Genomic DNA, 19,423 nt, shown 5'->3' with positions numbered 1-19,423 from the left:
GGAGACCACAGGTTAATTTCTGTATTCCTTATTTAACAATATGGAAACATACTGGAAAGGGCCCCACACTGATAGGGAAAAACAAGTATTGATATAATAATACCTACATCTCATAATCATTCCGTTCCAGAAGCAGCTGATCTAAACTCACACCAGCAAATAAAACTAACCTGATAGACGCATGGTGGCTGAGTTTTGTATGACTTCATTTTCCAGCTCCGTGACATGGATTTGTACTGTAGATATAACATCAGGACAAACTCCATCAGAAACTCTAACTTTCAAGTTGTATATTCCTTGAGGAGTGTTATCCACCATCATCAAAGAACCAGTCCTCTGATTTAATCTGAAAGACCTAAGCATAAAGTTTCATTTATGAAAGCTTAACAAATAAGGATTGAGAACTTACTTTATTCATTAACATAATTCAGAAGGCCTTAAATGTTACTATGATGGATATAGAATCAAAACTTACTGGAATTAGCAAACAACATCAGAAAAGCACCAGACAGACCTTAATTCAGAAATTACAATCTGCAGAGTTTATAAAAAGATGTTTCTGCCACTCCCAAATCCCCAGACTTTCTCAATCCTGAATAAAAGTAGTGTGTAGTTGAACCACTGGATTCAACATATTCATCATGGGCAGGTCTATGAGATAAGTAATAGAAAGTGAGGAAACCACACAAAGTCATTCCAGATTTTAATTTATCCATCTGGACAGGATATGGTCTGTATGAAATCTCTGATATCATCTTCATTTGCCACCTCAAAGGGACAGTAATCAGTAATTATGGACATATTCCATGACCACTATTATGGAACAGTAACCTCTTAATATGGAAACAGGCCCAGGGGCTGCTGATGGACAGAAAGCCACTCTTTAATTTTGGTCTACATAATGATTTTAAATTCTTCTTCACAGCGGAGAAAAAAAATTCACATTCATTTTCACATCCATTTGCTGTATTTCAAACAGCATACAATTATGCTATACGCCATCTCACGTTACGATATGAACAAATAATGTATAAGTAGGAATTAAGGATCCTATTCAACATTTCAATTAAAAGAAAAAAGCTTCACTAATCGGAGAGTCACGGTTTTTGCATGCAATTGTAAATGTAGCCATCAAAGGAGATCACCAAATTCCCTTCATTTTGACGAAATTACTCCATTCTGCCTTTTTAAATTTGGGGTTTGTATTCCATCAGCTCTAACTTTTGAGGGCAGGTATTAAAAACTCTGCCTATTTTCAAATCGGATCTTACAAAACGCACATTTTAAAATAAATTAATGATGACATCTGACTAAAAATCAACATCATGGTGTGATCCTGCATTCTCTTAGAAAAAATATTTCATGCATTAATTTCTTAATACCTAGTTACCCAAGTAAAAAGAAAAAGCACATTCAGAAAGTACATTCCTTAATGCACTCAAGAACCCTGGCTTTATGCACATCCTGAACACAGAGAAACACGTGGTGAGTAAAATAATTACAGAAGCATAAATATTACTCATTTTGACACAAACACAATCCTCACTTCAGCAGTTTTCCTTCAGAGAGGAATGTTTTATTGTCCCAGTCATCTTGATCTGGTGCAAACACTTCCCCAAGCACTGTTGTTGACCATTTTCCTGTTAAAATAAATTATAATAAATCTGCATTTAATTTTTGCTTTTCAGTGCACTTTAGATTCTGCTGCATTCATTACTGTATTTTTTATTTTCAGATTCCTGCTCAGTTTGGCGATAGTTATGATCCAAGATTCTTAAAATAATGCATAGCTTTTCATATGATTTCTGCCAGTTCTGGAAAGGTGAGCACGCTATGGATGTCACATGAAAGAAGAAAAGCTGAAAACACCACAAAGCAGCAACAGAATGATAGATAAATACAACTCTACAGAAAATTCTCAGGCACCAAAAAATTAAAAAAAAAAAAAAATCACTGCAACAAGAGTTAATCCCCAAATGTTTCATTGCTATTCCACTATTTCCAATGGCACATCAGTGGAATCCAGCAAAACAGGGAGAGCATCTTGTGGGGTGCAGCTGGGAGAGAAGGACATGACTGAGAAAAGGAAATGGGCAAGAAGCCACCAAGCTGTGCCAGTTCTTGGCCCGTTTTTCAGGGCCCTGTGGGCTGTCACAGAAGTGGAACATGCAAGCAGCTGTTCTAAAATAGCAAAAGGAGCAACTCCAGGGAAGCAGAGCTTTGAATTCCACAGCCAAGATCCAGCAACATCGGACATTTCTAAGGTTCAAATCTGGAGCCAATCCACCCTCGAATCTTCATTCTCTCATTTCTATGATAGGATCTGGTCACATCTCTTTCTAATTTAGGCATACTGAATTCAGCAAAAATAACTCCCTGCAAAAATACCTTCTGTAGATTAATCTTCTCTAGTATTTATGATGAATTCTACCAGTGCAATGAAACTGAGGTATAGCCAAGTCTATCTGGAATAGAATATCTGGGGAAAGGTGTAATAAACCATGCTTAATAAGGGCCAACAACACTAGTTTCAGGTCAAGTTTTACAGCTAATTTCAGGAAAAAACACAGTAATAGAAATTCAAGACAAATTTTAGAAAGTATTATTAAACTGATCATCCTCTGCTTTTTGAACCACCTCAGTCAGAAAACATAAAGCACTCACTTAATGGATGCATTTGCTCTGCTCTCTTCCACTACAACTTTAAACTTCATGGTGCTGTGGCTGCTACCACAGAGCAGCTCTCCTGCTAGAATTTCTTGAACTAGGTACTGTGCATCACTCAAGAACACATCCAGAACAGCACCTTTTTTTTTTTTCTTCCAGTTCAAAGACCACATGTTCTAGGAAGCAGTCACTCATTGCATCCCAAAGATTATTCTTTTCCTAAAAAAAGCACTGACCCAGCTTTCTGTCAGATCCTTTCTTGCCAGCAGAAAACCTCCCTCCTCGAGATTTCTATCCTGCTCAGCCACACAGTGGCTGTCATACTAGAGCTGGGACTGGCCTACAATTCCTGACTAGGGCTCATCTATGAACCTCTGTTTCTGTAAGTTGCTTCAGTTCTGCCATTCACATCTCCAGATCTCTCAATGTCAGATACCTTCCGAATCATGTGCGCACACAAAAAACTTTTCCTTCGTGTAGTTGAAAAATAGTGAATAGAGGATAGATTTTATTCGTTTATAAACATATCGCTTTTTTCTGCAAGTGCAATATATACTTGTTTGCAGCTAATAGGTTTTTGGTAGATGATCTTTTACCCACTAGGGTCTGAGCTTTGCAAATATACTTTCCTTTTTCCACTTTATCGAGTAGTTTACAGAATTAGAGTTTCATTTTCAAAATATGTAAACCATTTTTAAAAAAATTAAGAACGGCAAGACAGAAATTATGTGTAAAACTGTTCTATATTAATGAATCTGATATAATATCCAAATAGCACTTACCTTTGTAGCTGTACACATAGACCTCTTTATGGCCAGATTCATGGCAGTTGTCATTTTCATCACCAATTGTTATAGTCAGGGTGTTTGTAGAGCTCATAGCTGGAATCCCACTATCAGTTATAACTATTGGCAGATGAAACACCTTCTGCTTTTCTCTGTCAAAGGATCTCAAAGCAGTTACAGTTGCTGTGTTATCTCTGTTGTCAGTAAGAGAAAAATCCAAAGAATTCTGATAATCTTGTGGCAATGAAAATGTGAAGGGTGGCCCATTTTCCTCACTGTCCGGATCAAACGCATGAAGCAGTTTTGATGTATGGTTCATGTACACTATTTCAGGCCTTAACATGTTTTCCCAAACCACAGGCATGTATGGTGCCTCAAACCTTGGTCCATTGTCATTAACATCAAGCAAGTTAATCAAAACTGTCATGCTTCCAGTGCGGGCAGGTGTCCCTTGATCTGAAGCTTCTACAACTAAACTGTATTTTTGAATGACTTCACGATCTAGTGTGTTTGCCACAATCATGTGACCATATCGGTCAACCGCAAACTGTCTCATAGGATCCGAATCTGACTTTATAGAATATATAATATTCCCATTCAAACCAGAATCCTTGTCTGTAGCTCTCACCGTGGTTACTGTAGTACCTACAGGCATGTTTTCAGACAAAGGGCTCGTCTGAATAAACTGAGAAGGGAAAACTGGGCTGTGGTCATTGGAGTCTTCAACTGCAATCAGGCACACTGCAATACTGGAAAAATCAAGATCTTCCACTGTAATAGTAAGATTAAACTGCCTTTCACGTGCATTCTCAAAATCCAACTTTTTTTTCAGTCGAATAGTGGCACATTGCCATTCTTTGTCATTCTCAATATAAAACTTCTGATCTGGGTCTCCTCCAATGATACTGAACATTAAGTCGGCATTTTCCCCAGCATCTGCATCTGTAGCACACACTTGCAGAACTTCTGAGTCAATGGCACTGTTTTCAGGAATTCTTGCCTGCCACATGTTTTTTGTGAATTTAGGGACGTGATCATTGACATCTGAAATCCAGATAGTGGCAGTGCCCGTTCCTGTTAGCCCTCCCCCATCTCTTGCTTCAACAGTAAGAAAATAATTGTCAGTCCTTTCTCTGTCTAGCATTCCCCCTGCTACGTGGATTGTACCAGTATTGGGATTGATATTAAACATGTCAGTACCAAACTCATTTTTCACATTCTCTGTTATCCTGTAAGTCAGGACAGCATTAAGACCTACATTTGGATCATCACGATCAACTGCACCCATTTCCATAACTAACGTGTCTGCAGGAGAATTTTCAAAGACGCTCCCGTTGCAATCATCAGGCATGCATGTAAACACAGGTGCATTGTCATTTATATCCCACACATTAATAATTACATCAGCAAACCCCGTAAGTCCTTCTCCACCTTCATCAGTAGCCAATACAACAAATCTCCACAGCGCTCTCTCTTCCCGATCCAACATCTTGTGTGAGTAAATACTGCCCGTTTTCTCATCTATTGTGAAAATATCAGCTGCACCATGCCCGTGCAATGAGTATCTCAAATCTCCTTCATCCACATTCCTGTCAGGATCATTTGCCATAACCTACAAAAGTTTTGAAAACAAATAGAAATTACAAAATATGCAATGATTGCATTATATCCTATACACTGCTACAGTCTAAAGGAATCCAAGCAAAAGTATGTGACATGCTATTAATATTTGTGTGCCAGCTGAATGGCAAATGAGAGGTGCCTGAGGTATGACTCAGAGTAGGTAAATATGCTTTGCACTACAATAAAAATGTAGATATTCTACTACTAAAGTAATATTTTATTTTTTTATATTTCTAGAGGTCATTTAACTATGCTATTCTGATAGCTACTTTAAAATGTTAATGATTTGCTTTTTAAGATCACAAATGATTCATCCTGCTTATCCTGCTTACTATCTTTGTAATTATTTTTACATAAAAGTCCATTTCTCTTCTTCCACTGACAAAAAAACTCAGTAAAACTAAATTTCATTAATATATCTGTGCTGGAATATTATTATTAACATAATTGTACCAGAGTACTCAGTGCTCTTTCATTGAAATATAATCTCTGAAACTGCATACACTACCTGAAGTACAAAGACTGGTAACCCATCCAGTTCCTCAATTATACTTCCATAGTATTCATTGATAGAGAAAACTGGAGTCTCATCATTTTTATTCATGACATTGATGATGATAACTGCATAATCTTCCCATTTCCCGTCAGAGGCCAACAAGTGAATCTCATACATTTTTGTTTCTTCATAGTCCAGTGGTTGGGCAATAAAAATGGCTCCTGTTTCTGGCTCTACATCAAGTACTCCTCCTGTATTTCCAGCTGTGATCTGATACCGTAATTTAGCATTTGTTCCTGTCAATTACCAACAGTGTCAGAAAACACACATTTCCTGAAGTAGATTAAAACATGGGATGTTAAAATGAAGTATAAATCATACACTGAGTGATTTTGGTATTATAGTTTTGTGGTGTTTTAAAACATGCAGCTGTCAGATTACTTATCAGCATTTTCAATTCTGGTACGTCTACTCATAATTTGTGTCTAAATATAAAATGTGTCTTCGCAATTAAGTATTAATTCTACTTTTACTTATGATCCCTCAAATTCACTGAAGGATCAATATGACTGGCCAAGGACATGGGACCAAAAAAGACAAATTCTTATTTGCTAACACCCAGCATGTAAGACCTAGTTATCATAAAATACTTCATACCATAGAACCATTCTGCACTCATGTTCATTTATGCATAGACTTTAGCAACCAACAGAATAATTACGTATGAAGTCAGAAGAGACAGTCCTAACAGAACTTCTCAAAATTTCAGATGCAGTACCAATCTGACAATGGTTTTAGATCAAGATTTTCAGCCTTTCTGCAAGCTCTACCTTCCCATTACCACTCTTCCTCCCTTCTTTGATAGCTATATCATTTACTTTATTAAGAGGACAGAAATGAAGTGCCATATATCCATCATATCAGGTCACCTGATCCAACACTATAGAGTAGATTTACAGGCAGACTAAGTGACAAAAAGTTCCTTGAGTAGGTAAATCCTTCCTCAGTACAACTTAACCACATTTGCCTCAGCCTCCTTGAGCAGGTGAAGAATCAAATGCAGCCAGGACATTCTTGCACTTCACAGACATACTGACAGAACAGTCCTTTGGGACTTGTGAAACAAAAAAAGTATGGTTTCATGACACAGCAAAGTCAAATTAGTAATGCACCATTGCCGAGAGATGGAGGTCTGTAGGATTCCCTGTCTCATTTATGAGCACTGGCTATGAACTTATTTTTACATGACTTATGGCTGAATTCCTGACTGATGTGTAGATAAAGCAATATAGCTAAGGTTCATCATATGCATTTAGGAATTCCAGTTTCAAATATGAGAATGTGTACCAAAAAAAAAAGAACAATACAACTATACTGTCCATAGAGAAAGCAAATGAACCTCACTGAAATCAAGTCTGATTCATTCTAGTTAGCCAGGACATTTTTATTGGCATCCATTTGCAATAAAATTATATGATCTATAATAAATTTGTATTTTCTGGCACAGAAATTATTCCCCATCATCCCACATTAATGCATTGCCTCCTGAAATAAGAGTTATTTGACTTATGCCTCACAGCTCCATCATGAACTAATGTTCATGCCTGATCAGTTCACACTTAAAGAAGTTTCAAAATCTAGAGACAAAAAGACATTTTTCTTTCTAACGTTGCTAAATGTGTCTTGGTGGGCTGAAATTAACTCATTAATATTTTAGACACAGCTATGGGGAATTCCAATACTTTACCTTCATCTTCATCATTAGCACTGACTGTAATGATAGTCGAGCCCACATCCTGGTCTTCATTCACATTTACTTCATAGACACTTTGAGTGAAGACAGGCTTGTTGTCATTCACATCGCTGATAAAAATGCGCACGTAGGCCGTGTCTAGAGAGACAAGAAACAAGAGATTAAAATACTCAGCTGTGCCACTTCTGTCACCTACAATTCCTTAAACTGTCTAGCTGCACATTAAATGAAGACAAATATGCAGACAATACAGAAACAAACCCTTAGGGTTGTGGACAATATATATACCAACATTATTCAAAAGCACTTGGATATCAAATGAATGTCACATCCAATTTGTTTAAACAGATAATATGTGAATAATTGATGCCTAATATGGCAATTGTACAGTTTTCAGTCATAACTTTTTGTCCTGAAGCCACAAAAGCCAAATTTTAAGTCTTTATTGAAGTACAGTCAAGTCATCAAATGAGAATGGGATTTTCTATCTTGAACTTTCCTACTTCATACTTCACAATTACTTTTGACTGAATACAGTACCATATGCAGAGCTTTGAGAAACACCTCCACTACCCAAAGATCTGCATCCTACAGCTAATAGGTACACCTTTGCTTGCTAGGAAATCCTCTCTCAACTCTAACTATGAAGCCCTAGTTTTCTTTTAATTTCAGAAAAAAAAACTTGCCTGATCATCATATAAAATATCTCTTCCAGCTCTGACACTACTGTTGCACAGACAAACAGTAAAAGCAAACAAACAAACAAACCCAAACCCAAACTAAAGCAACAGACACACTTGAAAAAAAAAAAGGAAATTAACATCTAATCTTGCATTTCAGAGCTTTTGCTTCCAGAGACCAATCCAGGTAATATCATGCTTGTCACAGACATCTGTCTCTTACCAGAGTTTGGCTTCCCATGTTTTCCTGGTCGAGCTGATTCAGAGCCGTCTACTGACTTGACTTCTAGAAGATAGGACCCCTTCTTCTCTCTATCAAACACTGAGGCAGTGTATATTGAGCCTGTCTGCGAGTCCAAGTGAAAATACATGTAGTCTCTGCCACTGTCACGTAACAGGGAGTAAGTTATCTAAAGGATTAAAAATAAGTTGTTAATTTATACTTTCCTTTTGCTGGATAGTTCACAACTGAATAAATACTTAAAGAGAGGAAGAAGAGTCTTGTGTTTGAGAACTCGATCAAGGCCAAGGAAGCTGGGTAAAACCACCAGCTTGAGCAATCTAGTTTCAAGTCAATTAACTTCCTTGCATGTTGACTGCTGATCTGTAAACAGAAATAAACCTGTCTTGTCTAATCGGTTCCCGAGTTCACTAGTTTTCATTTGCACAATGTGCAACAGCACTCAAACTCAGCTAAAGATCCCAGGTACTAATATAACAGCTACAGGTGAGCTGAATTTGAACTTGCTCAGAATCATGTTCTAGTCTCTATTCTATATTTTTTTCTGTGCACTTCAGCTTGCACTCTTGTTCTAAGGATACAATTACTTCCAATTTTTAAAATCAGTAACGAATACATCCACTTTCAGTGTTGACATATTTTGTAGGGATCCAGTTTTCAGTACCCCCAATTATTTACAATTCACAGAAGCTTTTAACACATTTTTCTTCCATTAATTTATCCAATCACATTTTGCATCTATATAGACCTTTCCAAACTAGAGCATTCTATAGCCAGTTTTTCACCTGCACTACAGGTTGTATAAATATTGCTTCTTTGTTTTCTGTCTCGTCCTACTAGTTTTAGTTGCATTTTTCACATGGCTAAACAGAGAAACATGTAATTAACTACTTTATTTCATCTTGTGTTTCCCTACTAGTCAACCCTTTTCTAGGTTGAAGACTTCTAGTCTATTTACTTATTATTATCTATAACTACTTACAGAAGTTATTCCATACCTTTCATCACAGAAGATGTAGGTCCCCACTTGCTTACCTCACCATTCTGACCAAGGTCAAGGTCAGTGGCAGACACCTGAACCACAAATGTCCCAACATCCGCTCCCTCTGTTACTGAGGCTTCATAAATAGATGAAGTAAAGAATGGGACATTGTCATTGACATCTGAAACATCAAAAAGAGCGCATAAAGAGAAAACTATAAAGAAAAGGAAAAAAAGTATTATGATTATACTATAACATCACTGAACAGAGCTTACACACCTGTTACATTAATGTAGACTGTAGCAAATGCTGCCAGAGGAACTGCAGCAACGTTCTGTGCTCGAACCCTCAGCACAAAGCTCTTTGTTGTTTCATAATCTAGTGGCTCAGCTACCAGAATTGAAGCAGAACCATCATGTCTGTTTGGAGTCAGGTAGAAACGAACTGGGATGTTGGTCTCCGGAACAAGTCCCTCTTCTAGGTTATAAGTCACACGGGGATCACCAAGGGGAGAAGTTGCTTTGATTGTCTGCATGGTTCAAAAGGTTTGCATAATCAACAACTTGTAAGTACAGCAACATTTCTAAAAGCTTTGGGGTACTGTCTCTCCCAGATCTTCAGCTCTCAACTGAAAACACTAGGACAAGTATTTCCTGGTACCAGATCTTAACCCTGTCTGATATGTATCCAGCTGCAGCCAAAGGATACCAGTCATTACATGTTTGGTTACTCACACTTTTATCCTAAAAATATGTATTTTGCAGTTACTTAATAAAGCTATTCCAATTACTCATTCCAAGCAATTAAACTGAACAACTCCAAGTACCTTAAGCCCAATAACCACCTCAAGTAAAACAGCAGCATTCAAAAAATTGGAACACCTACAGTGTTGTCCAAATGGGAAGGAAATTAAAGTGGTTGCACACATATAAATTTGAGTAAAAATGCTAGTTACCATTAGCATTTCTGAAAAACTGATAGCAGATCATTGGTCCCTACAATACACAAAATGGTTACAAAAGCTCACTATGTTTAAGCAAATAAGCAATGTTCAGTTACTATATAGCCTTAGAGCTATAGACAAGTCTGTGCCAACCTTACCAAAATTGATGCATCTCGTGTAGTATTCTCTGGAACAACAACTTCATAGCTCTCTCTCTCCCACTGCGGAGGCTGGTTTTTTGCACTGGTAATAGTTACTGCAAGTTCAACTTTACTGCTCCTATTACCTCCATCTGTAGCAATAATCTCTCGAATTATAGATGACCTCTGAACAGTACAAAAGGTTTTGTTACAGACAGTTTTGACCAGGGCTCTGATTAGCTTTTTTTGTTTTCAAAATAAATGAATATGTAAAATTAAAGGCACTTCAGAAAACCTGCACAGAAGGAAAACATCCACAACTGCAGAATCCTGAGCTCAGAATATGAAGCAGGTGAAAGGCTGATGAAAATTCTGCTATTTGCTTTACTTAAGATTTTTGGAAAATGTTGCTATTTATCTCAATAAACCTTAGCAAATTTCACACAAAGTTTAAAACATAACCAAAAAAACCTACTTTGTGGAGCCCTTGAGTTCTTAAACTTACCCATCAACAGTTTTTGATATTAGGTCTGTAGGGTTCTTATATTCAATAAAGAAAATATATTAAAAGGATACACCTTCACCAAAGTTTTGCGTGTCAGTTACTTAGAAGTTAAACTTCAATATTAAAAATATCTATTAGGTATTTAAAGACTGACATCTACAATATTTTTGTTTTAACACAAATTACTTTACAACCCTGAAAGTATCAAAGTGCTTATATAGGTATCTAAAAAAGCCTGAATCTGGTAAATTTGAGATAACTACATGTAACAATTTTGTTCATTAGGCCTTCACCTTCCTGAGGGATACCTATGCTTAGTTCACCATGACTAACAGGTATCAAATTGGGAATCTGTATCAGAAGCAAAATTTCACACTCCTCCCCATTCAGGTTTGTGTCTTAACTCATTGCCTGCTAACACAGTGAAGTCCTACACCTGGGTTCTTGTTTCCCTGCTTATAGTCTCAGCCCCCCAGTCCTTGGTACTATTATGCCAAAGCTAATGAAATGGGAAAAACAAGTTCTCAGAGGCAGTGCTGTCAGCTGCTACTTTCCAGCTGAAAGCAGGGCTTGCTTATATGCAATTCACAGTCAATGAGCTCATCAGCTGAAAGCCTCAGACTCATGTTTGTTTTAAACATGATGTATTGATCCTTTAATGTGAAGGGGTAACATGAAGGTAAAGACAAACTTGTGACCTTAGTCCCTCCTATGGCACATTGAGATAGCTTAAAAAGGAAAGCAGGCGCCATACCTGAGATATGGGTTGGTTCACAAACACCCAGCCTGTAGTAGGATTAATTTGTAAATAATTTGGTTCTTCATTTGCTATCGAATATGTAATGGCAGCATTTGAGCTGTAGTCATCATCATGGGCTGCAACATGAAGAAAGCTGGTTCCAACTCCTGTGTCCTCTCTCAGAAAATCTAATGTAAGGAAAGGATATTTCAAACTGAGAATTAATTCTCTGAAGTACCACGAACATCCTACTAAGAAATGAAGAAACACTAAAGTAATAATGTATGGAAGATATGACTTTATCTTCTTTGGAACAATGGCCATAAAAATCAAACTGAATGTTTTAAAGAGCTGCTATCACTCCAGAGCTATGGATCATATTAGAACTTCATATTATCACACTCATAACTTGTAATTCTTATTTCCCATAAGATACTACTTTTTTTTTTTCCTTGTATTTTTACTAAGGGACTAATTGCTCTGTACGAAATATACATAAATGGAATTTTAATTGATTGCATAAAACCAGAAGATGACCACATTGTCAGAAACTACTTTCTAGGATTTGCATAGTATAACTGAGAATTCAGTCTTCATTTCTTTATGAATATTTTACATGTGTCTGTGTGTTTGTCCATAAATAGCAACCGTTTTTTGAAGAACCAAGAAGGAAAGGTAAAACAGCAAACAATGAAGAATTATGAAATTCAAATAGGAAAAGGAAGAGTATGTAACCAAAAGTTATGATAAAAATCTACAAATCAGGAAGGAAAGGATACAGTTAGTGCTCAGCACTGCACAGTCACGTGCTTATTACAACTTTAACATCTCTGTGTAGTACTGCAGACACTTGGTGTACTCTGGTAAGGAAAGATACTTACATGACTACTGTTTCAAGGAATTTTCCCATAACAACGCTCAGGAAGGCCTACGAGTCAAGACTGTACTTATTATATTCCACATTACACAAAATAACAATTCTGCAATTAATTAAGCTAAGCACATCTCTGGCTACAATCACTTAGCTGGTCACAAGATCTACTGCGAGGAAAGACAAAACCCAAAAATCTTAGACATCAGGTAAGCTCACTCTCAGGGCACTGAAACTCTATCCAATGACTCTCAATTACATTCATAGTGGGTGTTTTCAAATCTGGGATCATTGTCATTTTGGTCCAGGATGATAATATTCATCTGACATATTCCAATGAGTGGTTCTGCTGCCTGATCTGTTGCTGTCACAGTGATAGGATACTCCCTCTGTTTTTCTCGATCAAATACTTGAACAGTTGTCAGAACTCCTGAAAACAGATTAAATACCAGAGAGTTAGAATACTACGCATTTGACAATATTCTACATTTAGATGTTGTCTGCCAATACACAGATACAATGCAACAGGTTAAATACACCTATAATGTGAACTTCAGGTTCAAGGATCCCACCACAAGATTTAACAATTTCAACAGCTTAAATTGTACTGCTCAGGCAAACACAAACTTCATACGCACTTGCATCTACACACAATTGGACTTATATTTAGAAAACGGAGATAAGTACCCAACTAACTTTGAGAATGCGTTTATAAAAAAGTTAATTTTGAAGAGCAGTTAAGTACAGGGAAAAGGCATATTTCACGTCTTTTATCCTCCCAAGTTCAGCCTGAGTTTAGTTTTGGCCTTCCAAGACTTTGCCTCTTTGCTGTTTGTAAGACTACTTGACATTCGGATAAATCATTCATATGCCATTAGCAATGTTGCAAGATAACATGCACTTAAAATATGGTGGGTTTAAATCTAGTTACACAAACACACAAGTTATTTCACATGGCAGAACTTACACATTTCAGGGAAAACATCAGTTCTAGTTCAGTACTGGACATGTATGAAACTAAAAGGAGACTATTTGTTCATGCAGTTAATACATTTTCTATTCTGTCTGCTATCAAAAAAAAAAAATCAAGGAAAAAGCACAAAGTCTGATTTTATTTATGCCTTGTTCCACCAGTGTAACAAAGTGGTTTCTTTATGCCAGTATCAGCTCTGATATTCACTTTACCTGTGTCAGGATGAATACTAAATGCTGGAAGGACACCACCCCTGTGCATCAAGCCATATTTCACTATACCATTGGCTCCTTCATCTGCATCAGTGGCTTCAACCTGCAGTACAACTGTCCCTGATGGCTGGTTTTCCAGTACAGAAGCATGTTCCCGATAATACTGACACTGAGAGAGGTGAGAAAAAAAAAGAAAAATCAAGAACTTACTGTGCCATTTGATTTAAGGATATTGGGGGGAGGGGGGGGTGGAAATTTAGCTACACCTCCGTTCGCGTGCACTGTTGTTAAAGTTTTATCTGTATCATGATTAATTTACAGACTTCACTTGCTATTTTGCAGTTATACAAACACACAACATGAGACCACTGAGCATCTCCAACTAATGAAAATATTTGTGCAAAAAGTTACAGTTGCATATACTGCCAAATGCAAATATTTTTCTACATTAGCAAAAGTCTTATAAAAAAAAGAGAGAAAACTGCTTTGGTCAAAAAGGGATTTCTACACAAAGTAACACTGTCAAGGATAGATTACTGAGAATTTCCAAGACTGACATGAATAGTCACTGACTATTCAAAATATGTAACATTGCCCATCAACATTTTAGCTATCAGCATCAAACTTGAAATTTTTAGACAACAGATCTTTGATACGAATTAACATTCTGAAAACACATTCAAGCATTTATTTTTTACAGTACTTTACAAATTAAGCTCAAATACTTCCATTCTTCTCTTGACTTTCATCATTTCCAGATGTACAACCATCAAAAGAAGCCTATGTAATTTAGAGAGGTATTTTGGAACATTTTGGAACAAGTCCACTGGATAGGTAGCTATACCTATCAATTCCTCCTCACATATGTCACACTGAACCTCCACAAGTTATTCACTCAACCTTCTCTTCTAAAATGCCAGAGATGAGATGTGGTTCAGGGAAGAGAGAGTGCTCACAGGAGCTGTTTTGCCACAAGAGAACAAACCCTGTAAGTCTAAAAAGAGATGGAAGAGACGGAGAAGACAACAGCATCGGCACTCAGAGACACGAAAGCAGACCACCTCCTGAACAGCTCATCTGCAGTGACAAATAGCATCACTTGCAGTGACAAGACATTTTCCATGCACTCTAACACAAATAGCCTCATATATTTACCTTCTGAAAGACAGGTTTGTTGTTGTTGACATCATCAATTTTCACAACAACCTGGGCAGTACTTGTAAGGGAACGGGGCCCTCCAGAGGCGTTATCATCAGTAGCTGTGACATTAAGCACATATTCTGTCCCCTGCAGCCTAGGAAATGGACTTGAACGAAGTCTAACTAGCCCTGTAAAAACAACAATATATTGTTTTTTGGGGTTTTTTTACTACATTAACCAATTACTGTTATTCTTCTCCCTTGTAAGCATGACAACAAACCCATTCATCAATAAACCACAAGGCTGCTGGAGGTAAATTTACCTATGGTATTTTTACTGCAGTCTGACATTAAAACAAAATTAAGACAACACAACACGTCTGTTTATCTGCAGGTATGTCTACAGAGCTAAATGAGACAACAGCTCCAACTCAGCTGACCTGCACATACTAGCTCTAGTTTATCTGCTGCAGGGAAAAAAAAAAAAATCCATAAAAGCATTGTGGTAAACTTCTGTTTAACCTGCACCAGCCCCACCAGTGAGCCTGGCTGTGCTCCTGTATCATTATTGCAATGAAGCATGTGTCACCATGTCTACTGCTGTACCTACCTAGTTCAACCAAAACTAGTACGAGTTTACCTTCCTGCAGCACAATGCTGCTATACAGCAGCACTTAGCTATAGAGGTATGTCCCCAGAAACCCATTTTTGCTGCTCTCCCCAAGTCTCCTAAGTGATACACCCTGTGGGATGGGACATAAAGGCACTGTCAGAGAAAGATGTGTGCAAGATTAGCTACAAAAGCAAAAGAGACTACAGCTGTCTGAGACCATGCAGTAAGAAGCTGTCATTCTTTTGCTCCATCATCCATCAGTCACCTCTATTATTCATCAGGCAATTGTCATTACAACAGAGTATTGTCACAGCATCACTGTCACTCAATTTGCTTGCAAATGTATTATTTTGGCTGCAGCTTGGTTTTGACACATTTCCATTTTACCCTGGCATTTCTGTGACAAGGGGGTACAGACCATTCCCCTGACATCATTTCTGAAAAGAAATTGCTTCAAGTCACTCTATAAACCTCTAGTGGTTTATTAAGCAACAAAAGCTCAAAATTGTTTTGAAAAAAAAATAAGCTAATGTTTCTAAAATTAAGTTTCAAGGACTACAAAAATTAATTGGTAAAAAAGTATAAAAGTACCTAAACATTATCATATATATTAAAATTATGGAGCTAATCTTAAGAGATGCTATCAATCAAAAGTTAAGATTCTTTGAGCACTTACAATAAAGATTTTCAGAAGCATCAGATATACTACCCCTGTGGCAATTAGACACTAACACCATCTTCCTCTTTAGGTGCCAAAGTATCTTCAGAAATTTAACTCTTGGAACCTACAACTCTATTTTTAAGTCAGAAAGGATAAAAGTTGCTCTCAATAAATTCAGGAAGTTACCTGCAGACCGTATTTTTTGAAACATTTTAGAATCTAACATTAATATTGCAAAAACATGATTTGCACTGAAATTAAAATTTCATGCTAAGTGAACTCTATGAAACAAAGAGAAGGAATAACTTAGGGCAGCTTATTCCTTTCTAATATTCAATGCTTGTGATTTGAAAAATGTAAGTTCAGATTTCGATGGCACTTCAAAACAGGTTAAATATAAAATAGTTTCACTGAAGCTAATTAAGCTACTTCAATCCTTCAATGGGATTTCAATTTGGTTGCCTGTTTCTGTCTCAAAACATCATCTTTTTCAAGCAGTAAGCAGCAAATAAACGCTATTAATTTAAAGGGATATGTCAACCTACTCAGATGATGTGTGTTTGTGCATTTTTAATTTTTTTTTTTTTTATGAGGACACCAAGGTTGTGGGATTTTTTTCCTCTGGGGTCTTAAAAACATGCAACTACTGAAAAGAATTTTAAAAGATGTAAAAACCTAGTATTTCAGAACAAATTACTTAAACTGCAAAGTATTCCACACACACATTTTTTTCCCCATGCAAGCAGCACTGGCTAAATAACATTGCTCACGTGAATGACTTTGTCCTTCAGTGAAAAATATACTGACTTAGCTCATATTTTATATACTTTTGCCTTCACTGAACTAAAACAGTCATAGTCTCATTCTGCCTACAAGTGTGTCATTTTGTGACAGGAAAACACAAGGAAACTCAGTTAAGAAGTGTTTGTTCACACATGCGTAATCAGTACATAGACATAAACACAGGGGAAAAAAAGTGTAATCTAATAACTCAAATGCCCACTTTAAACAACTTAAAACTGAGTTATTGAAAAAGTTGCACAAAGAAAACTACCCCAGTCAGAACTGCCACCCTATTGTTTTTTCTCCCCCCGTGGCTATTTGGTTACTAATAGTACCTTTGGCTAATGGCAGCAGGTGGATGTCAAGCTTTGAGTGCACTCAACAGTCGTTGCATGCTCTCCCTCCTGCTCCCTGACTTTGGCTGCCGGCGTTCAAGACAGTTCTGACACGATGCAGCCAGCTAGCCTCTGATCAGACAGTTGTCACAAGCCCTGTCTGTGGCCTCTGCTCCGTGTCTCGGGAGCTGCACTTGAGCTCAGGCCCTTCCCTGAGCTCCCTGGGGTGTGCGGTACCTGCCCATGTGTATTGCTGACCCTGGCACTGCCCTGCTGACTTGGCTTCCCAGCTCGACCCAAGACCTCCCTTGTCACTGCAAATCGGTGACCACTGGACTGTTGGATGAACCAGGTTTATATCACGGGACATTCTTGCTCAGGATGGTGGTCCGTGGCTGTGAGGTCCCTGTCCCTGCCATGCTGTCACCCTTGACTCACGGTTTCACCTTAACCTGGAGATTAGCCCTTTTCTTGCTGCAACTGGAAACTAGTTTCCTAGGTTAAATGTTATTCAAATCTTTGTCTGACATTTTGGAATGCCACACTGTTATCAATAATAACATTCTCTATTAATTTACTGCCTCTTAAGTTACCTGTTATCTATAATTATGCTCCCTATTAAGTTACATCCTGAAAGCAAACAATGAACAAGAAAGATAGGTCAATTATACAAAGCTTTTAGGAAAATTACACTTTTTTTTTAGCATTATAAGAGAGTCCAGATTAACTGGACCTTTTTACTACACTTTTAAAAATTTGGTTAGTACTAGCTTCAAAAATAGCATATGCTATTCCATTTTATAATTGCTACCTAATGAAGACATGTTCAAGCTGCATCACGTCAGAACCAACATTAGGACTGCAGCAGCAAAAAGCAAATATATTATTACCTTTCTTAGAGTCAATAACAAAGTTTCCTTTTTGATTCCCAGACTGAATTTCATATGTCACACCATCTCCATCAGGGTCAACAGCATTAACTGTAGCAACCAGTGTGTTTGGGCCCGCATCTTCAGAAACAAAGCTCCTGTAGCTGTTCAAAGAAATTACAACAACACATTTATTAATTTAGGCAAGAAATAATATATACAGAACTATGTTTTACAACACCTACTGACTACCTGTAAAAAGGGTACTGCAGAGATTTGCAATTTAATAATACAATTGCACTGGTAAGATGCTTCTTTGTTAACCGGTGACATGATGAGCTATCCAACCATCCGTGTCTTTCTGATGTTACCTCCCACAGATTTCCACTGCAAACTTTCAGCAGTATTGAAGATTTGAAGCTTAGCTTCACAACAAGACTTGTGCTAAATGCAGAATTCACTTTTTTTAATTTAAAAAAATTAGTTGCATGATTCACAGAATCAAAGCAAACATTTGCTAAGCTAAAGCATTGCTTGTTCTAGCATACTTTCTGACATAAGCTGTCAAAATGCTTTCAGCGTAGTCTTTGTGCCAGCATGACTAAGATGAGAATCAAATGTGGAAGATATGTGCATTAAGTCAGTTTTACAAAAATCTCAAGTCCAGACACATCACTGACACTGTAAGCTCTTAAGAAGCATTATCAGCCTAAGCTTAATGCTCTCTGGAGCAGAAAAGCCCCCTGCTTTATCAAAGTCCCAAATATTTATTATTTTATTTGACAGGATTGAGCATAGGCCAGACTAAGCATACCACAGACCTGCCCACAGTATTACATCCCAAAGCTCAGCCGTAAGAATGAACTGACTGTATCCAACAATACAGATAAAATACGGATGTATTACTCCATAAGAGTGCTTGTGGACCCATATGGTGAGAATAGGAAAAAAATCAAAGAAAAAGAGAATGGATGCACAGAAAAGCTCTCCCTTGGCTTTTGCTGTCTAGATACATGTTTTTTCATCAAAACCTTTGTAGAGCTTTTTCCCCCCCAACATAATATGGAATGAAGTAAGAGAAGTAAATTCTTCTGGTCTTAACTCTGCATTTGGAAAGCAAGTGAACAGTAATTCTGATAATTTTGGACATGAAATACAGGGACAGAAGAGTTCAAGTCATCAGAAGAGGTCTCTTGAGAAAGTAAAACTGACAAAATGAAAGAGAGTGGTAGCCTTAAGCATTTCATAACTTAGATATAGAATAACTGTGATGAAAGAAAGCTTGTGGCAAGGAATCATGAGTTCATACCGGACCGTAAATCTATTGAAACAAAGGGCCAGAAGGACATCATCATCATCATCTTGATTTGCATTAGCCTGCCACAAGACCAGGTGCTGCAGCGGTGGGTGTGG

General features: G+C 37.4%; 1 protein-coding gene across 1 annotated transcript in view; it reads right to left on the bottom strand.

The window, feature by feature from the left end:
- Positions 1–18,174, bottom strand: part of LOC104468889 (neural-cadherin-like) — a gene marked incomplete at its 5' end in the record, with an annotated part of 38,392 nt that extends 20,218 nt beyond the window's left edge. The window contains 14 exons of the mRNA XM_010083169.1: positions 171–355; positions 1,547–1,640; positions 3,450–5,064; positions 5,584–5,867; positions 7,319–7,462; positions 8,228–8,414; positions 9,281–9,408; positions 9,507–9,756; positions 10,329–10,496; positions 11,570–11,742; positions 12,685–12,855; positions 13,611–13,779; positions 14,766–14,938; positions 18,032–18,174. Coding sequence (XP_010081471.1) covers positions 171–355; positions 1,547–1,640; positions 3,450–5,064; positions 5,584–5,867; positions 7,319–7,462; positions 8,228–8,414; positions 9,281–9,408; positions 9,507–9,756; positions 10,329–10,496; positions 11,570–11,742; positions 12,685–12,855; positions 13,611–13,779; positions 14,766–14,938; positions 18,032–18,174 — 3,884 coding nt within the window. The remainder of the gene's footprint in view (positions 1–170; positions 356–1,546; positions 1,641–3,449; positions 5,065–5,583; positions 5,868–7,318; positions 7,463–8,227; positions 8,415–9,280; positions 9,409–9,506; positions 9,757–10,328; positions 10,497–11,569; positions 11,743–12,684; positions 12,856–13,610; positions 13,780–14,765; positions 14,939–18,031) is intronic.
- Positions 18,175–19,423: the final 1,249 nt, after the last annotated feature.

Source organism: Pterocles gutturalis, unplaced genomic scaffold (genome assembly GCF_000699245.1).
Source record: "Pterocles gutturalis isolate BGI_N339 unplaced genomic scaffold, ASM69924v1 scaffold23260, whole genome shotgun sequence".
NCBI lineage: Eukaryota > Metazoa > Chordata > Aves > Pterocliformes > Pteroclidae > Pterocles > Pterocles gutturalis.
Note: the sequence above shows the minus strand (reverse complement) of the source record. Positions and strands in the feature narration are given on the sequence as shown.